This window comes from Python bivittatus, unplaced genomic scaffold (genome assembly GCF_059951505.1).
Source record: "Python bivittatus isolate LINGU-HERP-01145 unplaced genomic scaffold, Pbiv_v1 ctg000020_np1212, whole genome shotgun sequence".
NCBI lineage: Eukaryota > Metazoa > Chordata > Lepidosauria > Squamata > Pythonidae > Python > Python bivittatus.
Window position 1 is genome coordinate 67,622,771 of NW_028277030.1, and position 24,897 is coordinate 67,647,667.

The 24,897-nt window shown below is 37.4% G+C and overlaps 1 protein-coding gene across 8 annotated transcripts in view; it reads right to left on the minus strand.

Annotated features, from left to right (window-relative positions):
* The window catches only part of PTPRK (protein tyrosine phosphatase receptor type K), a 377,364-nt gene that overhangs the window by 301,320 nt on the left and 51,147 nt on the right, over positions 1–24,897 (minus strand). For all 8 annotated transcript variants that reach the window (XM_088140673.1, XM_088140663.1, XM_088140667.1 and 5 more), the window contains exon 2: positions 2,104–2,226. In XM_088140673.1, coding sequence (XP_087996799.1) covers positions 2,104–2,226 — 123 coding nt within the window. The remainder of the gene's footprint in view (positions 1–2,103; positions 2,227–24,897) is intronic.

Below are 24,897 nucleotides of genomic sequence, written 5' to 3' on the forward strand. Positions count from 1 at the left end.
CAATTAGCTCATGTACTCTATAAGGTTATCTTAACATTCTGCATTTAAAAAACAAAAATCCTTGGCCAATTTTTCTGTGGATGTGACACATTATTCAGCAAGATCTTAACAGATTTAACATGTTTTGGGGGATGTAGCAGCCTACATGCCAAATGCAAGTCAAGAAAAGTAACAGTATTATTCTTTGCTGTTGCACTTTCTGCGGCAAAAAGCTGTGATTTTCAACTGCACGTGAATATCGTGCAAGACAGAATAGCACGTACAGAATGCGCCCAAATGCCAAAGCTTGACCGTGCTGCCCAAACTCACACAGAATCTTCACCCTGAAGCTCAGCACCAATGGGACACAAGAGCAAGCCAACAGTGTTGTGTTGGAAACCACACACATTTAACAAATCAACCAAATCAACATTGGACTTAGTAGTCCTGAAATGTACACAACAGCCTTAGTAACACCTGAGCATGAAGTACAATTATGCGTGCAGAACTTCATATTGCCAGCCTGCAAAATAAAGCCCAGCATAACACATATGCAACTCATCTATCCATTCACATGACGTTCAACGTAGCAATTTCTTTTTTAAAAAAAGAGTAACTTCCCAGACAAGCTGCCAAGCACGTCCGTAACTGCTTCTTTCCTCTCAATGCTCCACTCAACATTCCCCATCCAATCAAAATCAAGTGCAACAGGGGCTAGATTTGGCTGGAAAAGATTTGGAAAAATAAATAAATAAAGCAATCCAGTAATAATCCACAAAAGAAGTCCAGTCAGTGCCCTAAACAGCTAAAACAATCCAAAGGATGCTGTTTGAAACAATTCAGCTTTGTTTCATGCTTGGAACAAAAACAGTGTGTTTTCTTTCAGCCTCAAAACGAAACTGTCAAAACAGTGTCCCCCCCCACACACACACACACACAACACTCAAAATAACTGTTTTAGGGCATAAATCTTTTGCACATCCCTTGACTAGGAGTTGCAGTTAATCAATCCACCAGATACAAGCATACTTATATTCTTTAATTACTGTGGAGTTTGTGCAATATAAATTGCAGTCACATTATTTTTTGTAGGTACTGAGTACAACAGCTTTAACTATTTAGTTTTTAACTGCTTTGAAGGTAACAGATAATTTTTACTGTGAGAAAAGAGTTGTTCTACTGCATTCCATTTCAGAATTCAAATGTGAGTGACTTAAGTCAATACTCCGCCAAGCATTTTGATTTATATGTTACTTTTCTTTCACATATTAAAGGAAAAATATACAATATGCTCTCTCCCAATTCTTCCCAGGACAACTCTGTGAAGTAGGTTGGCTTGAGAGGCAGGGGCTGCCCTGTCTCCAAGTGAACTGCATGGCTGAGGGTGAATCTGGACTTTAGCCTGTTTGGGCCTGGTCTAATACTTTAATCACTCCACTATGCTGGCTCTCCAATGCCATCCGGAAGGCACTGAATTGTTAGAGGCTCTCTTTACTAACTCATTATTATCTGAAAGGATGCAAGGCTGTTGCTCAGTATTCCAGCAATTCCAGCTTCCTGGCCAAAGAGCATCTCACAGAACATTCAACACTCCACTTCCCCATTTCCCAGCCATACCTTTGTCTTGCTCATGGGTGGTGCCTATTTTGGCATTTTGGTTATACAAGCAATGATACTGGTAGTACACACCTTGGAAACTATGGAAGTTATAGTGTAAAAGTGGAATCTTTATACTGCCGAGTATTGTAGTGACTTCTATAAGATAAAGGAATGTATGGTTGAAGAACAAATCTGAGGCTTAACATGCTGTGCAACTGCAGTGCAACTGTGCTGATTTCTCAGGTCTGGGCTACCTTATGCAAATCTAGGTCATTTTTTACTGGAATTCTGTTAAAGTGGTATACAATAAGCATACATTTATAGGAAAGTTAGATCTGGAAGCCTATGAGTTATATTATTCCTTCTTTCACTTGAGTGCAAAGGTAATTCTTACCACAACCTCATTTGTGCTACCACACTGTTCCCTGGGGAACAGTTCTCAGATTGATCAGGGTGGGGAAAAAACCCATACATCCAGTCACATCCCACAAAGTATTTGTGTTTACCAACACTCTGGAGACTTACCTAGAGGCATCTCAGGGGGGAGGTAATGAGGCTCTTGAGCGCTAACATGCACCCAGTCAAAATCATCATAGGGGTCCTGGTGATAATCACAGGGTCCCGGGCCATCTTCAAAGGTGCAGCCTCCTAAAAGAAAGAGGAATCAATCAATCAATGCATAAAAACCAGATTATAGTATACAGACTTTTAAAAAACTTGGCTTTTTGGTCAAACTTTACTTTCCTTCAGTGACCCTCTGAGAAAACCTGATTTTATTGAACAGAACAATGCTGAAAAATGTTGGCAGCATGTGCTGCAGGCTTTAGGATTTTCCTGCCCAACCATCATTTATTGTCAGCAAATTGGGGCAGTCAGCATTTTTTGATGTGGCCTATGTCTTTCTCTCATTAACACATTGCTTTTTCCAGTCCTAGCAAAAGAGTGATTCTAGAAACTAGCTGGTGGCTGCTATTATCCAGAAAGACTGTGTGCAGTAATGTTGGTGTAATAATGCCACAAAGAAGAAGAGGAACTCTTTCATGAAAAAGTGAAGCGACAACAACAGTAGTATCACTGCAAACACTACAAGCAACTTCTGGTCCGAATATGCTAGTATAGGTAGATTAGGGGCTCGCATCATCCACCAGCCTGATCTTGGTCATGTGGTTTTGCTCAAATCCAACTATTCTCTCAATGTGCATAGCCAATAAGGCTATTGCTCTATCTAGAAGAAACCCAAAACACTGTGGTATGATAAAGTCAAGGTTAATCATTATGTTAGACGTGGCACATTGAGAATATGGAATAGATACAAACCCAGGTAGTGCCCAAAAACACCTTTGTGGCTCTCAGCACAAGAAGCATTTTATAGACGAGAAATAACAGGCAAACACAAATAGCTAACTTATTGCGAGATACTAGAATTTTGTCAAGGGGAATGTAAAATAAAATCAAGAGAAAAACTGGTGGCAGAGGCATAAAGGTGTCAGTGGTTCTCTTATTTACAATTATCAGAAAGTTTAAAAGTAGACAAAAGAATTTATGGTTTTGAACACGGTAAGAATTTGAAATAGAATTGTGTACAAAAAATGAACATCTCATTGCTAAAATATATAAACTTATTGAAATTTGAAACAGAAGAACAAGGAGTGAAAGAATGTACGATAAATTGGGCTAAAAAAATTGTTGTTTACAGATGGAACAATGGGAAAATATGTGGCAGAACCGATTGAAATTTACACTATGTTATAATCTTAAAAAGAACTTTTATAAAATGATGTATCGTTGGTATATGTCACCAGAGAAATTGTCTAGAATGTAGAAAGGCACTTCAGATTTATATTGGAAATGGGAACAACAAGAAGGAACATTTTATCATGTTTGGTGGATGTGTAAAAAAGCTTGAAAATTCTGGATTCAAATACATACTCTAATTCAGAGGATTTTAAAATATACAATTGAGACCAGAGGTTTTTCTTTTGGGATTTATGGACAAACAGTTGGAAAAAAGTCATGGAACTTTGTTTTTGTACATGATAACTGCAGCAAGATTATTGTATGCACAAAGATGGAAAGATTCGGCATTACCCACAATGGAGGAATGGTTGGTGAAGATGATTGAACTTGCTGAGATAGTCAAATGGACTTCTTTGATCAGAGAAAAGACATTATCTATGTTTATTGCTGACTAGAAACTCTTTATGCACTTTTTGCATGAAACAGGAAAAAAATGAATTTGTGATTTATGGTTTTGATGATTAGACAAGACAGATGATAGAAAGAAGAGAGTTATGTTGTAACCATATAATAAGAAATAAACAGCTACTTTTTTGTATCTTTCTCTCTCTCTTTTCTATTTTCTTTTACTTTTTTTCTTTCTTGCACTTTTAGCTTCCTCTTTGATTCCTTTCCACTTTATATTAGTTTATGTTAGTTTTTATCACACACACACACACACACACACACAAACCCAAAGACTAAGGTTTAACAAGAAAGTGGTAATCTCAATAAAAAGCTATAAGCTATGTTGTTGTTGTTCAGTCGTTAAGTCGTGTCCGACTCTTCATGACCCCATGAACCATATTGCGCCAAGCCTTCCTATCCTTCACTGCCTCCCTGAGTTTGCTCAGTTTCATGCTCATTGCTTCAGTGATGCTATCTAACCATCTCATCCTCTGCCGTCCTCTTCTCCTTTTGCCTTCAATCTTTCCCAGCATCAGGGTCTTTTCCAAAGAGTCCTCTCTTCGCATTAGGTGACCAAAGTATCTGAGCTTGAGCTTCATTATCAATCCTTCCAATGAGCAATCAGGGTGGATTTCCTTTAGGTTTGACTGGTTTGACCTCCTAGCAGTCCAGGGGACTCTTAAGAGTCTTCTCCAGCACCACAGTTCAAAGGCATCAATTCTTCGGTGCTCAGCCTTCTTTATGGTCCAGCTCTCACAGCCATACATTACTACTAGAAAAACCATAGCTTTGACTATGCGGATCTTTGTCGGCAAGGTGACGTCTCTGATTTTTAATATGCTATCTAGGTTTGCCATAGCTTTCCTCCCAAGGAGCAAGCTGCAGTCTCCGTCTGCGGTGATCTTGGAGCCCAAATAAATGAAGTCTGTTACTGCTTCCATTTCTACCCCTTCTATTTGCCAGGAATTGATGGATCCAGATGCCATGATCTTAGGTTTTTTTAATGTTGAGTTTCAAGCCAGCTTTCGCACTCTCCTCTTTCACTCTCATCAAGAGGTTCTTTAGTTCTTCTTCACTTTCTGCCATTAGGGTGGTATCGTCTGCATATCTGAGGTTATTGATGTTTCTCCCTACAATCTTAATTCCAGCTTGTTATTCTTCCAGCCTGGCATTTCTCATGATGTACTCTGCATATAGGTTAAATAAGCAGGGTGACGGTATACAGCCTTGTCGTACTCCTTTCCCTATTTTGAACCAATCGGTTGTTCCATGACCGGTTCTAACTGTTGCTTCTTGGCCCGCATACAGATTTCTCAGGAGACAGGTAAGATGGTCTGGTACTCCCATCTCTTTAAGAATTTGCCACAGTTTGTTGTGATCCACACAATCAAAGGCTTTTGCATAGTCAATGAAGCAGAAGTAGATGTTTTTTTGGAACTCTCATGCTTTCTCCATGATCCAGCGAATGTTGGCAATTTGATCTCTAGTTCCTCTGCCTCTTCGAAACCCAGCTTGTACATCTGGTAGTTCTCGGTTCACGTACTGCTGAAGCATAGCTTGTAGGATTTTGAGCATAACCTTGCTAGCATGTGAAATGAGTGCAATTGTGCGATACTTTGAGCATTCTTTGGCATTGCCCTTCTTTGGAATTGGAACGTAAACTGACCTTTTCCAATCCCGTGGCCACTGTTGCGTTTTCCAAACTTGCTGGCATATTGAGTGCAGCACTTTAACAGCATCATCTTTTAGTATTTTAAATAACTCAGCTGGAATACTGTCATCTCCACTACCTTTGTTGTTAGCAATGCTTCCTAAGGCCCACTTGACTTCACTCTCTAGGATGTCTGGCTCAAGGTCAGTGACCACACCAGCATGGACATTAGGGACATTAAGATCTTTCTTGTATAGTTCTTCTGTGTATTCTTGCCACCTCTTCTTAATCTCTTCTGCTTCTGTTAGGTCCCTGCCTTTTTTGTCCTTTATCATGCCCATCTTTGCACTAAACGTTCCTTTGATATCTCCAATTTTCTTGAAGAGATCTCTAGCCTTCCCCATTCTATTGTTTTCCTCAATTTCTTTGCATTGTTCATTTAAGAAGGCCTTCTTATCTCTCCTTGCTATTCTCTGGAAATCTGCATTCAGTTGCTTATATCTTTCCCTTTCACCCTTGCTTTTCACATTCCTTCTTTCCACAGCTATTTGTAAAGCCTCATCAGACAGCCATTTTGCTTTCTTGCATTTCTTTTTCCTTGGGATGGTTTTAGTTGCTGCCTCCTGTACAATGTTACAGATCTCTGTCCATAGTTCTTCAGGCACTCTGTCTACCAAATCTAATCCTCTAAATCTATTCATCACCTTCACTGTGTACTCACAAGGAATATGATCTAAGTCATACCTGAGTGGTCTAGTGGTTTTCCCTACATTCTTCAATTTAAGCCTAGATTTTGCAGTAAGAAGCTCATGATCTGAGCCACAGTCAGCTCCTGGTCTTGTTTTTTGCTGTCTGTATAGAGCTTCTCCATCTTTGGCTGCAAAGTATGTAATCAATCTGGTTTCGGTATTGACCATCTGGTGATGTCCATGTGTAGAGTCGTCTCTTGTGTTGTTGGAAAAGAGTGTTTGTTATGACTAGCTTGTTCTCTTGACAGAACTCTATTAGCCTTTGCCCTGCTTCATTTTGTACTCCAAGGCCAAACGTGCCTGTTATTCCCATTACTCCTTGACTTCCTACTTTAGCATTCCAATCCCCTATGATGAAAAGGACATCTTTTTTTGGTGCTAGTTCTAGAAGGTGTTGTAGGTCTTCATAGAACGGTCAACTTCAGCTTCTTCGGCATCAGTGGTTGGGGCATAGACTTGAATTACTGTGATGTTGAATGGTTTGCCTTGGATACGCACTGAGAATATTCTGTCGTTTTTGATGTTGTACCCCATTACTGCCTTTCCCACTCTCTTATTGACTATGAGTGCAACTCCATTTCTTCTAAGGGTTTCTTGGCCACAGTAGTAGATATAATGGTCACCTGAATTAAATTCACCCATTCCCGTCCATTTCAGTTCGCTGATTCCCAAGATGTCGACGTTCAATCTTGTCATCTCATGTTTGACCACATCCAGCTTGCCTTGATTCATAGATCTTACATTCCAGGTACCTATACAATATTGTTCTTTACAGCATCGGACCTTCTTTTCACTTCCAGATACATCCACAGCTGAACGTCCTTTCGGCTTTGGCCCAGCCGCTTCACTCTTTCTGGAGCTACTTGGAATTGCCCTCCGCTCTTCCCCAGTAGCATATTTGACACTTTCCGACCTGAGGGGCTCATCTTCCGGCGTCATATCTTTTAGCCTTTTAATATTGTCCATGGGGTTTTCTTGGCAAGGATACTGGAGTGGGTTGCCATTTCCTTCTCCAGCGGACCACATTTTGTCAGAACTCTCTGTCATGACCTGTCCGTCCTGGGTGGCCCTGCACGGTATAGCTCATGGCTTCACTGAGTTACGCAAGCCCCTTCGCCATGACAAGGTAGTGATCCATGTAGAGGAAAAAAAAAAAAAAGCTATGATTGGACCACAAATGCTCTTTTGTAGATAAATGGGGACTCTCACTCTGGTGGGAGGAAAAATGCTGGCAGCGCCTTGCAAAAAGGGAGTTGGGAGCAGTTGCTGGTAAGCGCGAAAAACTGTGCATGCCCGAAAAGGGCGCGAAGCAACGGAAACCCGCCTCCTGCACTCGCCAGCTGGGCTCTGCTCTAGGAAGGAGGCTCTGGCAAACCACTTCCGAAAAACAATTGCCTTGAAAACTGCAAGGACTTGTCCAAGCAGTCACTGCAGAGTCGGTAACGACTGAGCGCAGACCCCCCCCCAAAAATATATATATATACAACTCTACTTTTACAGAAAGTTTTTTATAGAATGTTACTGTAGCTTACACTATCTATCAACAACAATAAAAATATGAATTTCCAACTTTTTAAAAAATATCTAAAATCTTTATAATCTGTTTACCAGTGCTACAAAAAATTATCTAAGAAGCCATGAGAAATCGTAAGTTGAGCCAACACAAAGTGAAATGTATCTTAGTAGTTATTTAAAGAAGAACATGGAATGGAGATGCATGGAGTAAACTGAGAACAAATTAAGGATGACATTCCATCAAAAATACGTCCGTCTATCCAATTCTTAGTACTGAATTAAACTTGTCATTCAGCAAAACCACAGAGAAATACAGAATGGAATACACTAATATTGTCATTAGTAGAGACCTCATTTAATATTTTTGATAAGTCTCTCACAATCATAAAAGAAGAGCACCGTAAACATTAGTACAAATATCTATGAGTCCCCATTGCCAAGGCAACATAAATTCCATGAAAATGTAAAACCCGAAGAGAACTGGCTTGGGGGGAAACCAACCAAACAAACAAACAATGGTTTTCACTTGAAACTGAGTGCTCATTTTCAACTGTTCAAGAATCACTGAAGAAGAAGCCAAAATGAATGAACTGAAAATGTGAATTCTGGAATGAAATTCTAGTATGTACCAGCTTTCCCCGACCAGGTCTCTTTCAGATGCATTAAATACAATTTTTAATCCCTAACCACCTGAACCAATAGATTTGCTGGGCATCTCTACCCAAAGCACTTGAAGGAGCAGACTGATGTAGAAGACGATGATAAGGAGCTTAATAAACTGCTTTCTGCTATACTAGAAATAATGCAGGGCCAGGTACAAATAACCTGGTGTAAAAGAATGCACCTTCAAGGACAACAGTTGCCAACCATATTATAAATTTTGCAGCAGCTGTTGTTGTCTCAGCCTACATCCTTGGATTTGCTGCAAAAAAATCTTTATGAAAATGAAAAGCATGGTAAGAAAAGATAATCTGTGATAATACCAAAGAAAATGGCTGCCTGTGAACATGTACTCCGGTCTTCTATATCCAGCAGCATTTATAAACCATAGGCACAAAAATATTTTTTTTAAACATTAAGATTACAGATGAAAGGGCAAAGATAGAATGGTGTACAGTATTACACTAGCAAAATTGGGTTCCTAATTTGTGATTGCAAACTAAATGTTAAAAATGCTTTGATGTTGGGTGTATGATAATTCAGTTTGACAAATGCTAATTATTTACTAGTCCTATTTAAATATTTTTAAAAATGACTAACCCAGGATGTGAGTGTGGCCATGCTGAGTAACTCAAATGTGTGATACTACACATATTTTGTGTGACCTTTACTTGTGTGCTGAATATTTCAGATAGATAGATAGATAGATAGATAGATAGATAGATAGATAGATAGATAGATAGATAGATAGATAGATAGATAGCATGCAGAGGCTCCGACACAAGGAAAAGTAGGGATACTAGGGTTACATCTCATGAGACACCCCTGCAAATGCAAATACATATGTGAGTTTCTCTTGAAAAAGTGAAGAACATGCAGGTGTGAGGAAAAGTCTAAATGAACCGGTCAACATAGGAAGAAGGCAGAGCTGTACTCTAGTTCTGTTCTCTTCTTACTTGCTGGGTTAAATATTTTTAATAGGACTACTATACCATAACAATTTAGTGTTTCTTTTGTACACTTCACTTTTAATTTTTCAGTTCAAGCAAACATATCCAGTTTTTTCCCCCCTAAGGGAAGGTAGAGAAAAGTGAACCATGCATTTTGCAACATTGTTCTTTGACTAGCTGCTATTTTAGAAACTGGTCAAATTTTTAAGAGGATAGGAACAGTATAACACAGATAGAAAGGGGATCTTCAAAGTGCTTTTTTAAAGTGCCATTTACTGTGTTGCCCAATGTGTTTTGGACCTGGGGTCTCTCATCTTCCACTTCTTCCAGAAATGCATTGGTACACATGATAAAACACATCATAGGCAATTTGAGGATCACTTCTCCATTTGTCTTGGACTATTTTAGAAAAAGAAAATGGCTGACTTTCTTACATGACAATTTCAATACAGAAGTGTTAGAGAAAGCTGTACATTTTCCTGGCTGAAAAGCAGAATGACAGCCCAAATTATATCATTACCAATCACATTTTCAGGTTTACAGAACTTTTCAATAAAGAGGACAGAAAAAGGAATATGAATACCCTAGAATAGTATCATCATATTATATGCATTTATTGAAATTATTTTAAAATTATTCTCTTTGTTTAGTCTCAGACCATAAATTTCTTATTATAGATTATATTATTTTCCTTAACCTACTAATCAAATGGTTTTATTACTACAGTGTTGCTCTGGATATACTGCTGAAGGGCATTATGACCTTTTTATTATATTTACATTACATAATATAGTTACAAAGGGTAAAAAAGGCAATTTTCATTCTATAGTCAATTTCGCTTATTCTAATGCATAATTATGCAGTTAGTTCATTAAAGGATTTGTTTTTGAGAATGCTTTGTTTCTATATGCATAAATGGAAAGGTAGACAATGCAACCATCATTACCTATCAATTTATTTATTAACATTAGGGCAATGAAAGAAAGATTTTTCTGAACTAAAGCTATGTTTATACTTATAATGGCCTAGAGTGGTCATCTTTGCAGTAGAAGGTTAATTAGTTATTTGAAACAACAGTAGTAGATTGCCAGGGTTGTAGTCCAGAAAATCTAAAGGACATCAGATCCTGTAGCATAGTTGGAAGACAAATCCTATTCTAATTAATTCCATAATCTACTAGACTGTTGCAGCATGATTAATCAATATGGTACAGGTTCTTTGTGGTATTATATAGTTATCACAATAGTTTTTAGTTAATATCTTTATATTTTTGCACTGCACCAAAGGAATTACTACAAGAAACCCACTTTTGTTTCTCTTAGCTCATTTGAGAATGACTCAAACTTGGGCTTTCTCAGTAGCTACTCCTAGTTTTAGAATGCACAATCCCTCCTAAAATACACAGCTCAACAACTGTTTATGGATTATGAATGCCTTCAAACCATGCTTTGTCCAAATATTAATATTAATTTCAATTGTTACTTTTTCTTGTATTGTATGTTTAATTCTTAGTAATCCATAAACAGGTGGATGATCACTGTGAGCAATTTTCAGCAATCTTTCCTAATTTATCTCAACTTGGATTCTAGTGTTGGGGCAAGATCATGGAAAAATCATGATCTTCTTCAAAAATTCTCTTGTCTTACTATCAAGAGAGATTAGATTAATGGGGACAATTTTCTGTGGCAGCATCTCTTCCTAAAGTCCAATTAGACCCATTGTAGCCTAACTTTAGGTGGGCCTCAAACACTGATGATTGATATGTCTTAAATTTTTACTCCATGTTCAGATTATCTTAAAGATAGCTTGCTTTATTCTTACTAAACTATTTTACGTTAAAGTTGTGTCTTACACCAGTCAGAGGCACTTTCACACAAAAAGGTGATTTATAACTATTAAAAATGAATAAAGGAAGTAGCAGGTGGTAGGTCAAGAATCTCTTTGTTCAAGGCCCTAGAGATCTCCTAAGGGCTAAGTGGACAAAGCTGACATGGAATATGATAATTCCCTAAAATATTATAGACAATCCCCTCTGTTAGTGATTAATCTTTCCACATTCTGTTTATGGAGTCTAAATGTCATAATCTCTCTTACACACACAAGCATACACTCACACACACACACACACACAAAATTTATCTAAAACCAAAACATGTGTAGGGAACAAAAACCTACAGATGATAGGATGAGATACAAATCTTTCAGCAAATAAAACTGAACACTATGCCCAGATTCCACAGAGCTGCCCAGGTACTCTTGGACACATGAGCTTGTATTTCTTTAATAACCCAATATACTGATACTCTCAAATTATTTGAAAACAGAAAGAAGCTTCTAGAAGTAGCGTCCCTGTTGTATACCAGGGTCTGAATTTTAATGGAATAAGGTTAAAAATTCTTAGTCACATTACACAACACTGCAAATCAAGGGAATAATGGGATTGCACTCCCTCTGTTCTTTACTGATGAAGGTCAAACATCAGAGCAACCAAAGTTGATTCTTGAGACTAGATTGGAACCTAGACTGAGTGGGTCCCAATAATCAGTGTCCTCTAAGAGGGCTCTCCATTATGCTATGACCATCCTACATCTTGCCACAAAAGGAATATTTGTAACCTTCAAGTCCGTGAATCCAAGGAAGTTTTTTCTAGTGTATCACATAAGAAGTTCTTAAAAGTATATAGGTCAATGGCACTGCACAAAGATTATTTATAAAATCTCTCAATCTATTTTCCCAGATCCCTCCCCTCCCAATACCCAGTTAGCTCTAATAAGCCATGTTAAGACAAGAGAAAAAAGGGCATATGGTTGCCCAAGTTTTCTTGAGACCTTTGTCTACATCCTAAGACTGGATAAGAAAAAATTGACATCAGAAACTTTTGCATCAGGATTCAACAATCCTGATGCAAACAGAGCATCAGGATCCTTCAATAAGATCTAAATTCACCTTGATATTCAGTTCACTGTAGAGATGGAGAATTTTATTTTCAAAGTGTAACAACTTCATCACAATAGGCTTTTCATGTGTGTTTCTATATTAGGATGATTAGCAGAGGATGTTCTTGTTGTTATAGGAAACCAATTGCGCTTGTACTGATATTTAGCATTCTTTTTTCTAAAAAAAATAATCTTCACCTTACAGAATTCTTAATAATGACCAGGCTGGCTGAGCAATATTGGGAACTGATGTGTGAAGACTATTAGAGTTGGGGAAGACTTCTTAATGTTTCATGAAATGCTACTGAGGAAGACTCTCTGATCTTTTGGGGCAGCTTTTTAAAACACAAATAAATATGGTTCTAGAACAGGAATACTTGAAAGCTTTTCTGTGCAAAAAGTGAATGTCTTTTCCCCAACATTAATGTGCATGGAATTGGCTACCTGTATAACTAATTCCACTGATGCATTCAGAAAATATAGATATGCATACAAAACAATATTCCCTATAAAATACTGAAGAACATGGAATGCAATCTCAGATTTCAATGCTTGTGCTAGTAATTACATTGCATTATAATATGACAGTGTCAGATTATCTATTTCAGGATTTTTCGAATTGTGCTCCATGGAACCCTAGGGTTTCACTAGAAGTTGTTGAGATTCTGTGAGCAACTAAGGACCAAAAAAAAAAAAAAAAATCATTCAAATGTAGCCAATTTTCTATCACTAGAACTTTGTCTCTTGATCAGGAGTTCAAGTTTTTTTTTTTTAACTAACAGATTCCATAGCCTGAAAAAGCTTGAAAAATCCTAATTTATTCTACAGCAATTCAAGTTGTTTTACATTTTTGTTTTGTTTTATCAAGAGACTGTCAAAATTATTAAATTACTTTAAACATTTGCATGTTAGATAGGTTTTGTTTGTTCAACAGATACAATCCTTAGAAAGATTAACAAAATAACAAAAGAATTATAAAATGAAAATTGGGCCCTCTTGGAAAAAGCACCAGTTTATGAGAAAAATAATATTGCACAGAAATTTTCACAAGTGCTACCACTTTTAAGAAAACTCTAGATTTTGTATTCATCTACAACATTTCAAAGGACCATGTTCTTGGTGCAATGTGGAAAATGTGGAAAGAGCTTTTCTTCCATGAACTGTTGTAGGGTTTCAAACAATGAAACCAGTGATCTGAATTGTATTTAAATGCTGAGTGAAGGATATTTTGGAACTAAACTAATGATCAGCTGCACTGGTCACTCTGTGTGGAGACACCAATCATTTCAAAACAGTCTTTGTGGTCATCCCCACATTCAGAATATATTACATCAAGAAAAGGAACACTGAGAGCACAGCTGGTGCAACAAAGGAAAGGGGCATTTCTGGCAATGGCCATTATATGCAAATTATTAACCCTGGCCACAATTTATGAGCCCGGTCCTTCAGAAAGAACACTATTCTGTCCAGAGCAGGTACCTAACTAAAATTAGAGTTCTATTTACAACCATAAAACACTGCTTTATCTGACAATTTGACAGTTAACTGGCTCTCACTATCCCACTCCACATTCCAGAGGCTGTCTCAGAAATTTCATTGATAGCACTTATGCCCAAATCTCAGACCCTCACAGACAAATCAAAACCAGTGGAGTCCTTGGGGTTCTCTGAGGGTTTTTTTTTTTTTTTTTTGCAAATGTGTCTTGCAACGTTTGCAAGAAAACAACCAAGCTCAGAGAATCCCAAGGACTCCACAGTTCAACCCTGAGCTACATATATTCTCTTCTATTGAAATCAAAACCAGTTTTACAGGAAATATCAAGGGCCACTGTTGGAAAGTTAATTTGCTACATCTAAACTACTGAAGAAATAGCTCTTGCAGAAAGAAATATGAGGTTTTTCCATTTTCATTCATCAAACAAAAGGAAAGTACACTACTTCAATGTACCATAAGTACAATGAATGTGTACAGATTGTCACTATATATGTCCAGTTCCTACACACTGCCTCAGATTTTGGAGCTGCAATATTGGGCTACATCAATAGCCTTATTAAATTGCTCCTATCAAAAGGAATGCACATGAAAGAAAAGCACGCAGAATCTAATAAAGAAAAGACACTAAAAAATACAAATTATGAAAAACCTTAAGCCTGATTTAGTACTCATTAATTAAATTCATAATTTGTAGTGTCCATACCACAAAGTTGTTGGGAAGATAGGAGTTAAACCTTAAGGCCAAAAATTATAAGTTTCAATTTCATCCAAATGAAGAAACATATATCAAAACTGAATAAATCATAATCAACCTTAAGAAGGACTCAACCCTCCTTCCATAATTTCTCTTGATTACATACACCAAGTAACTCATATTTTACAAAATGTGTTAATGTTGAAAATAGTGATGGTCCAGTAGCTGGATCTTACATTTTGAGTAGCTGATGCCAAAACTGATCAATCTTTACCTCCTTGATGTAAAGGAGGTATGTAGAGCTATCAACTGCATAAAAACCATACAAAAATCATTTTGTATGCTGTGCAGTAATACACTGGGAAATTGTTCCAAAGAATCTATGTCAATGCTACAGCTTAGATTTTCACTTCCTGCAGGATGAATCACAATGTTGCCTTCAGTATTTGATCAATGATTGAGAATGTTTGCTTCACGTACAGATTCTTCCAATAAAATCTCCTCACTTTAGCATGGAACTTAACACTTTCAGACGTCACATGCTCTTCCTCAGTTGTGAGGCCTCAAGATCTATCCGTCTATCAAAATCTTAGCCTGACTACTGAAGTCTTCCTCCCATCATCTTGTTCTCAAGTTTGACCAGTGGTTTAATAAAGTATCCTATTACACCTATAGACAACTTCATCATGGCAGGGTACAATTCAATCTGCAAAACATTGACGTTTTTGAAATAAGGCACAACTGCATGCAGAAACAGTACCTATGGTTTATGCAGTATTTGCTAATCCAACCTGTCTTGTTTCAGGTAACTTATCGGTACTTATCCTTCTGTTTTGCGGCATTTCAGTGAAACAAGCTCATCAGCTTCCCAATCTAGTAAGGTACGAAATTACGCTCAGAGCCACCCTAGTATATAGGGCCTTTTCAACTGTGTTTGGTAAGTTTAATCATCAAGTTGCAGCAAGTTCCATGATGTTTCAAAACGACAGAAGATAAAATGATAAAAATCATTTATCAAAGGAAAGCATCTTGGCCCCATATTTTGCTACTAGACATGCTAAATGGCATGTACAGTCAGTGTCATAAATTTTCTGTCATTTTATTTCCTGTAGAAGTGTCAAAACTCCATTATTCTTGCCAATCATTATAAATAAGGTACTGTCTGAAACAAAAGCCATATAATTCTTCAGGCTGATTCCTGAATCAGGGATATTTCTTCAGTGGTTTTTGCCCCATTTTCAGCCACTGCACAGTTTAGTGTGGTGTAACTAATTCCTAACTGAATGCTGACAACCTTCAAGGTATCAAAGAGTAAAAATTAAAATAAATAAAATAAAATAAAAATTGTTGCTTTGTCAGAACTCTCTATATTCAGTGAAAAGTATTTTTAAAGCATTAGCACTTCTGTTATCATCATTTGTAGATGGCATCTATGCTTTCTTTTCCAATGCAATGGATAAACTGATTGGCTTTTATGCATTTGCATTCAAATTTCCTACCAGTTTTACCATCTGGAAATATTCTTCCTACCTGTTTACTGAAATATGATTCACTGTGCTGCAATAAAAATATTTTTAAAAAACAAAAATAGTTCTGCTTTCCATGCTCTTTCTTCCATCGTGCTATACATAGTAGACCAAGATCTCATCAAGTCTTGGTGGGATTTTAAATTCTCTTGTCTTACTGCATTTGTCTTAAACTTCATATTAAGTGCATGCAGGTAGACATTGCTTAACAACTGCCCTGTTTAGTGACCGTTCAAAGTTACAATAATGCTGAAAAAGTAATTTTACAACTGGTCCTCACATTTACGACTGTCACAGCATTGTGTGCCAGTTGTGAAGTGCTCAGGGTCATGTGATCACCATTTGGGCACTTCACAACTGGTGGGTGTTTACAACCATTGCAGCATTCCACGGTCATGTGATCACCATTTGCATGCTTCAGAGATGGCCTCTGACAAGCAGAGTCAATGGAGAAGCCAGCAATAAAATCATAAGTTGTCACATGATGTCTTGCTTAATGACCACAGGTTATTTGCTTAATGACTGCAATGGAAGTGAGGTCCTACATCCATCACAGTCACATGATGTCTCACTTAATGATCATCTTGCTTAGCAATGGAGTTGCTGGTCCCAATTATGGTTGTTAGGTAAGAACTACCTGTAGTACCTATCACATTGTGACTATTGAGAAGTCACAAACCCATTTAACAACAAGGCACGTATGTTTTCTCATCTAGCTAGCTATATAAATCCTCTCTTGTCTGCAAAATGTAAGAAACAATGAAATTTCGCAATTGTTTGGCTTCAGTTTTTGCTTAGGCATACAGTAGGTGATACTGTTCTAGATAAGGAAGTCCCTTGACTGGAGTACTTTAGTAATTTTTGAAAGTAAAAGATTGTATTTTAAGACTTAACCACTCAAGTCCACCATGCCTTTTGGTGCCTCCTGGCTGGCACTTTCTGTTATATGTACACTCCCACCCCACCTCCCCCTCATGAACTCATTCAAAGAGTATTGAGTCAAGAGAGCTCCTATAGGAGCTGCCACATGCATAAATGTTGGGCAGAGCAGCCAGCAACTTCCCCCTAGACTACAAAGCTTTGCAATGATACTACATGAGCACCAGTACTGTATGCACAGGCATGAACAGAGCACATGTGGCTGGACTGCTGATCAGGGAGAGTTTTCTTCAGATGGCAGACATGGAAGGTTCACATGTGACTAGAGTGTCACTTTAGCGTGCACACTAGCTGCATGAATGAGGTGAGCTTCGGTGCAGCTGGGGAATATCCGCTTTCTCATTCTCAAGTACCAACATGGAATATCCTGGGATGGATCCATATAAGATAATCCCCCAAACCATGACTGTCCCTACAAGACAGTTGGCCAATACAAAAATCAACAAAGGCTGTACAGAGGTGATAAACTACTAGAAGAGCCAGTCTGGTATAGTCACTAAAATGCTGAATTAGAAACTGGAAGGCTGAGGTTCAGTCCTGCCTTAGGCAAGGAAGCCAGCTGGGTGACTTTGGTCTGGTCACTCTCTCTCAGTCCAGTCCACCTCACAGGATGGTTGTTGTGGGGAAAACAGTAGGAACACCTTTAGTCATACAAAATAAAGGCAGGAAGAAATAATAATGTTAGAAAGGAAGATTCCCAATCCCAGTTTACACTATTCCTGTAGAATATACCAAGATCTAACTATATTAGCAGTTACAATGGACTTTTTATTTTCAATTGCCACGTTTGTGCTCTATGTTATGTTGTTATTTTTTTTTAAAGCAGAGATACTGTGTTGTAATCCAAAGAGATTCTTAGTAATAATGCCTCATCACATAGTTCTGCCTTGAATTCCTTGGCCAAGTTACTAAGGAATCCTACTGCTTCCTAATTCAGTAAGTAGTTGCCACTAAGACTCCCTCAAGGTTCTTTTACAGCAGGTTCATCTTCTGAAGACAGCATGGTGACTTAGATTAGTCTTTGTTGCAATTCAATTCCTTGAAATGCCAGGAAATACCAGGGGTTAAGAACCATGAGATACCTCAAGATACATCACAGTCTTCTCTCTAGGCATCCAATGTAAAATAATAATAATAATTATAATTATAATTATTATATATACATATACATATTCATATAAATTATTTTTATGGAAAAAGAAACATGGGTATAAAAAATAACAAAAATGATGGTTGAAAGTTCAATTAGATATCTCTCTGATCACAGGGTGAGTTTGAATGGCTTCTCAATGCTCATCTCTCCAAATGGCTAGAGTTCAAACACAGAAGGGATTAGGCAACAATGAGTCAACCTTGGCACAGGAAATTGTGATAAGCAGTGAGTACCTGAAGCTAATGTTGTGAGGTACCTAGAAAGATGTCCTAGTGCTATTACCTGATAAAAAACAGGGTACTGGCCTCTCTTTAGCCCCAAATGAGTCTCCATAGCCCTCATTTTAGGGTGCTACTTTCAGTAAGGTTTGGAAATGTCCCTCTGTGGCCTACATTGTAAAACAACAGAAACAAGCATCTCTCCCCAGCAGCCCTAATGATTAGCAGAGAAGGGTGAAAAAGTGTCATTCCAATTTTGGAAATAACGTTTCTTGGCCTCAGGGTTAGAGCTATCAAGGAGCTGCTGAGGTATAGAATACTAAAATGTAAAATGTCAGCTAAAAATGCAATGAGTAAAAAGCCAAGGGATCTGCTCAGACAACCTCATATTCTTACCTCTGCCTTGGGACAGTTCGAGCTTTTTCATCATTTGTTTTTAGTTGAAAGGGAAACTGGATTTAAAAAAAAGATATTTGTATAGCTATGAGATAGAGTTACTTAAAGATTGGATAAAAGTGAGTTGGGACAGCTAATAGAATACCATGAAAATAAGCCCTTTTTGCCTTCTGAAATAAACAGCTATATTGCCAAGTGCCAGGAGAAAACTTAAGCAAATGTAGTCTGTTAAATATATAAACATACGTGGAAAGCCAGTAGAACTGGGGACATGTATATATGAGTGAATGAAGTCTGCATTTAAGATCTTTCTTTGAACAGTGACACATCCTTATTTAATTTTTCTAAGTGTCTGATTGCTGCATTTTCCCCTCGCAAACAGACATGCATATGTGAACCTGTAAAAAAAAAAGCATGCCATTCCCCAAAAATATTAAATCCACTGTTGTATATATTGCCATGAAAAGTGCATAATGAAAAGCTTCAAAGACAAGGGAAAGTCTTAAAGTTAACCTTATCCATGTAAAAAAGGGATCTGTTCTCCATAAGAAATGAAATTGCAATGTTTCTAAAATGGCAGGCTTTCCTACTTGTCCTTTATTATACAGTAAGCTATCCTGACAAAATAAAGAGATGTTTGTGTAATTTAATACCAGATATCACTTTTCCCAATCAGAGGAATGTTTCACAGCAGAGCAGGAAAAGAAAAAAAAACAACAGCAAAAGCAGAATATAGCTCTGTAATCAGCTGTCAATTCAATTGTCAATATGAATTCTAATTGTAAATAGTCAATGCATAGTTCATCTGCTAATTAGCATCTATGTAGGAAGATAATTGCTCCACTCTGAAGTTTATTCAGTCATAGCTGTAGAGGATTTCCTTGCTATGCACTGCTTTCCTCTCTGTATTTCTTTCTAACATATGCAAAAACAAGCCAAAAAGCAGCCCTATATCACTGATTTAGTTTGTTAACTGATCTTAAGCCAATTTAGATGCATTTAGCAACTCAATGCAAACCAAGTTATCTGAGCGTATGAAATTATGCATGAACTTCTACATACACACTTGGTTCACACAGGGAGCTAAGACATAATTTAACCACAGTTTACTGAATAAACTGCAATTGCCTGGGTTGGATTCTCATAGCACACTGAGCCACAATATATTTTGCTTAGTTTGATGGATACCTATGTGAACCCAACTACACTGTGCATTTAAGATCAGATTTGCTGTGTTTTTAATGTTTTTACTGGTTGCTGTCAGCTGCCTAGGATCATGGTGTGAGATGGGCGGCCTGTAAGTTCTTTAAATAAATGACTGACTGACTATTCATATTTTTAAGAGAGTTTGCCATTATTAATCACATATTCAAATGAGGAAAGAACTGGAGCTATGTGGTAAAGACTTAACCCTGTCTTAGAAAAAGTGGCATATGAATCAGACCCTTCACTCACAGTTTACTCACTTTGGATCACTTTTTACTGCCTGGTCATGTTAAGATGCAGCGTTTTGGCACTACACTTCAGAAATTAGTTTCTGTACTGTCTGAGATGGATCCAGCCTTCTATTATACACAATAAACATTGTGGGCAAGAAGTAGACTATAGAAGAGCCCATACCGACTCACTCTGCCATTCATAACAATATTCAGGCAATTGTATATAAACATAACATAACATGTCATACTGTAAGCCTTTTTGCCCATGTTTAATGTACTTTCGTTATTTGTTTTGTGAAGTGAGGAAACCAGAAAACTTTTAATTAGAATTTAGTTTTGTTTGAACTGTAGAGCTATAGCTAACTTCTTCAGAATGTCAGGATATTCAAATATTCTGAAATCAGTAGCTAAGTTTCCTAGTTCTGAAGCAGAAAACCAGGTGACTGAAAGGATTTTTGGCGGCTGTGAGAATGGCCAAGTACAGTAGTCATATCTTGGCTTATTATTTAATTAATTATTTGTTTTAATTATTTATATGCCACCTGTTATACCAAGGACCCCAGTCAGGAGGCATCAAAATACTTTTCATACAATGAAAGTGTAAAATAGATTAAAATGACATAGTAATATCTCTCAGCTGACATCCAAGATTCAGTAACTCTTCTCATTTGGCCTTGGTTCACAAACCACTAGGTTTATAGGTAGTTTGGTTTGAGTTTAATATGTTGTATATATCCAGTCATGCTGGTTTGCAATGTCAATACACCTTCAATATACAAACTTGTAACAGTCTACTCAGCTTCAGATTTTTAGCCATGAAGTTGATTTGCAGGAGTACTCTCTTAGCTGTGATCGGGGGGGAAAAATGAGTTATAGAATGCACAAAAGTACAACTAAAGCTGGAAGAAAGATATTCACAATGGTCAATACTTGGAACGTGACAAAGAAATAAAACTAACCCAGGCCTGCATTTATACAACATACCATTTTTCTGTACAGAATATTAAGCATCCTGGATGCAATTACTCCTCTGACAGGCTTGTAAAAATATCCTGCCCATATAAGTTAATAGTTCATAATTCACACTGATAGCTCTGTGCAAACAATAGACATGTAAGTTGCTTAGCAATGCTTAAGAGCTTTCTACCTTAAATCACTGAGCTTGTGAGTGAAAAACGAATGGGGCTGTTTTATAGCCAAATTTGCACTTTCAAGTTTGAAAGTAGAACATTTACTAGAGACATTAGAAGTAAATGAAGGTTTTAATCTTACAGCACTGTCACTTTCAGTTCGAATAAAGAACCGAAGAAACTATTCAGAGAAGCCCATTTCTGATGTGGTACAGAGCATTTAATCTTTTTAAATGCACACATGAATCCTACTGGCCAAGAGAAACTGTTTTCCTGGGAGTTTAAAATGGTGGTAATCAAATACTAACTTCACTATTATGAGATTCTTGTTCTGAAGGCAGCCAAGCACACCACTGCCACATGAATAGTGTGGTCACAGTACTATACAGAGATCTTGCCCGTAAGTTCTTTACTAGTATCTCAGATATACTGTTCTAAAATGTGGCAGTGGTAGTGAAAGATGTACATGGAATCATCAGAACGAATGTTCAATGCCTAGTGACAATTCATGAGGCAAGTTTAACTTTGAGAAAACTCAGAAAGTTCTCTGTTGTGAGTATCAGAATGGTCACCACTGAATGCAGGCATGTATATGGGATGGAAAGTTAGCACTTCCTGCGCCAGGCAGCAAGGAATGCCTTTCAGCCTTCTTAAGAGTTTCTGGAACAAAATGATTGTTATAATTATCTATGCTAATCTACAGATACAAAGGAATTTGTGCCCTGCATTTGAAGGAAGTGACAAGCTGAATTACTTCATTATTAATGGTTTAGTGCAAAGGTTGGCAATGTTTTGGGGCTGTTGAGCACATTTGTAATGTTGAAGGCAAAGAGTTATTGGAACCACAATTAGATAATGGTTCCCAGGGGCAAGACATGCCTTTTCAGAAAATGGCTGACAAAATGGGTATGGTCAATAAAATATTTATTTACAGGATGGTGAATTGCCTCTAGCTCTCCATGCTACTTTCAACTACACCAACTTCCAGTGTCCTCTTTTTAACCAGATAATCAAACATCAAAACAAACTTTGGGTTGTAGTTACCCACAATTTTTACTAAGAGACCCTTGAGTCTAAAGACATTTTTGTAACTAAAGATAACGCCAGACATTTATGAGCTGAAGAATGCCAACATGCTATTTATTTATTTACATTATTGTAAGCTAGGTGGGTACCACAAGAGTGACTAAGAACCCATAGGAGTACCTGGATACAGAAAACTTTAAAAAAAACAACACTCTTATCCATGGAAACCTTCATGATCATTAAAACTTTCTTTAAAAAGCAAATGACAGTTCTTTCAAAAAGTGAATTCAAATAGAAGATTAATGATACTTTGCTGGATGGAATGGAGTAAAGGAAGGAACGTTAAGTATATAATTTGGGGGCTTAAAATCTCCTTCTGCTGCATTTACTTAAATATTGTGTCTAGAGCTTCATCATTTAAAAGTGGTTATTATATGTATTCTTAGAAAGGATGCTGTGCAATTTTGCCCCTGAGTTTTAATCTGCCTATTGTTAAACCAACCCTTGGTCCTCTTTGGAATCAATGATATTGAGCCTAAGGTATGAAAATAGCTGAAAAGTTAAGTTCAAAAATTTTACTTTTAAAATTACTGTGTGCATGTCTATATACATACATACGCACTGACACAGACATATAGACAAAGAGTCACCCACACCAGATCAGGCCAAAGGCCTAACTGGTACAGCACTCTAATACTGAACAATGTTCAGCCAGATGCAGTCAGGAAGTTCAGACACAATAGTCCTACTGCTGCCTAGCAAACGGCATTTAGTACAAACTGCCTTTGACTCTGGAAGTAATTTACACTGTACAAACCTTCCAGATTCAGGCAGCATGACCTCAACATTTCAGTGAACATCCAGCTCTCATCCCCATCATTGCTATTATTTTTGTTGCTACTGATTGGGTATAATCTCTATCTATTCCTTTTGCATAACTGACTGAATGCAATTCTTGACTGTAAACACAAGAACAGGCATGACCATCAGGCATGACCATTTTTAACCTCTAGTGTGCAACTGTCAATACTAGCCACCTTCATGGATTAAGTCCTTTTTAAAAACCATCTGTGTTGATAGCCACATTACCACACCCCACTACAAGTTTTCCTCACTTACCGACGGTAATTGGGACCTAAGCAGTGTGGTCATAAGGCATCACATCATGTGACCACACCAATTTACAACAGCAGTTCCAGCAGTCCAAGTTGCCGTCGTTAGGTGAATCCCACATGGTTGCAGCATCCCATGGTCATGTGATCGCCATTTTTAGCCTCCTGCCAGCTTCCCCATTGACTTTCCTAATCACTTGACTACAAGGTTGCTGCAACTGCTGCAACTACTGTACAAGGACCGACCATAAATACCCATTGTAACTTTGAACAGTTGCTGAATGAGTGGATGTTAAACAAGGAGTACCTGTATTTGCTTAACACAAATGTTTACAATGGCAAAGCTGAGTTGGCTTCTAGTACACTCATACATGCAAAGGCTTCTCTATTGTAGATATTCACACTCATCATCCCAGTAAGTATAGCAGCCAATATCATTCAAAGAGCATCAGCTGGGTAGGCAGACATGAGAGATTATCCAGAGTGGCCTGTATAGCAAAGGCCTCAACAAGGCTATTTTGTTACATAAAGTTTTATTTACAGATGGATAGTCAATGCAAAAATGCTGATTTACACAATATCCAAAGAAAACAAGAGAGCAAAGCAGCTATAAAACATACTAAAAGAAACCCCCAAATGACTATATTCTTTAGAGTTTACATTCATTCCTATACATCTGTAATAAATCCTTTCTTAAAGAAAATTCTGAGATATGCTATGTAATCCAAAGATTTTTTTTCCATGCATATACATTTGCAAAGAGCCATGTACATCTTGTTTTCATGTCAGCTAGAAGTTCCAGTAATACTTAATGCCATCTGATATACCAATCCAAAAATTTACAACAAGAATGCATGTGTGTAAATTATCACCACTAAAAAACAGATCTGTATTTTCTTTTTCAATATATATACACAGAAATTTGCAATTCCAAAAGGAATAATCAGATTAGAACTTTGTAACGTTTTATGCTATCATAAAGCAGGAATAGGCAACCAGAGCCCAATGAAATTTTTTGTTGTACTCTCTGGAACATATTTTGATGCAAAAATAAAGAGAACTGTAGTGCAGATCCTAAAACAACCTTAGCACAGCCAAAGAAAATCAAAGACCCATACATTTTCTGTCATAATTCCAACTACTGGGGTCCTCAGACCCTCCAAAAGCATTAGGTCGGCACCTAGCCATTGAATTGTTACCCATCCCTGTCTTTAAAACTAACCAATTTATTTCAGCAAGCCATTGCCTAACTCGCTGTATATGTGATGGTGATCTAGAGAGAGCCTTTGAAAAAGGGCTTCTCAATTTGCAAATACGTGTCATGAATATACAGTATCTGCCAGTCTGCTCAATTCCACAAAGCTGTAAGCATTTAGACAACATATTGCTAACACTAACAGTACAGAAATGTATCAAAAAAATATATTTTAAATAAATATTGTGCCTAATTAATGATGGTGATGAGGGTGATAATAATAGGTTTATTGAGATATTTTGGGAAGTAATATTATCTTAGTGAAAAATAAATGATCCAGTTACACTGACAT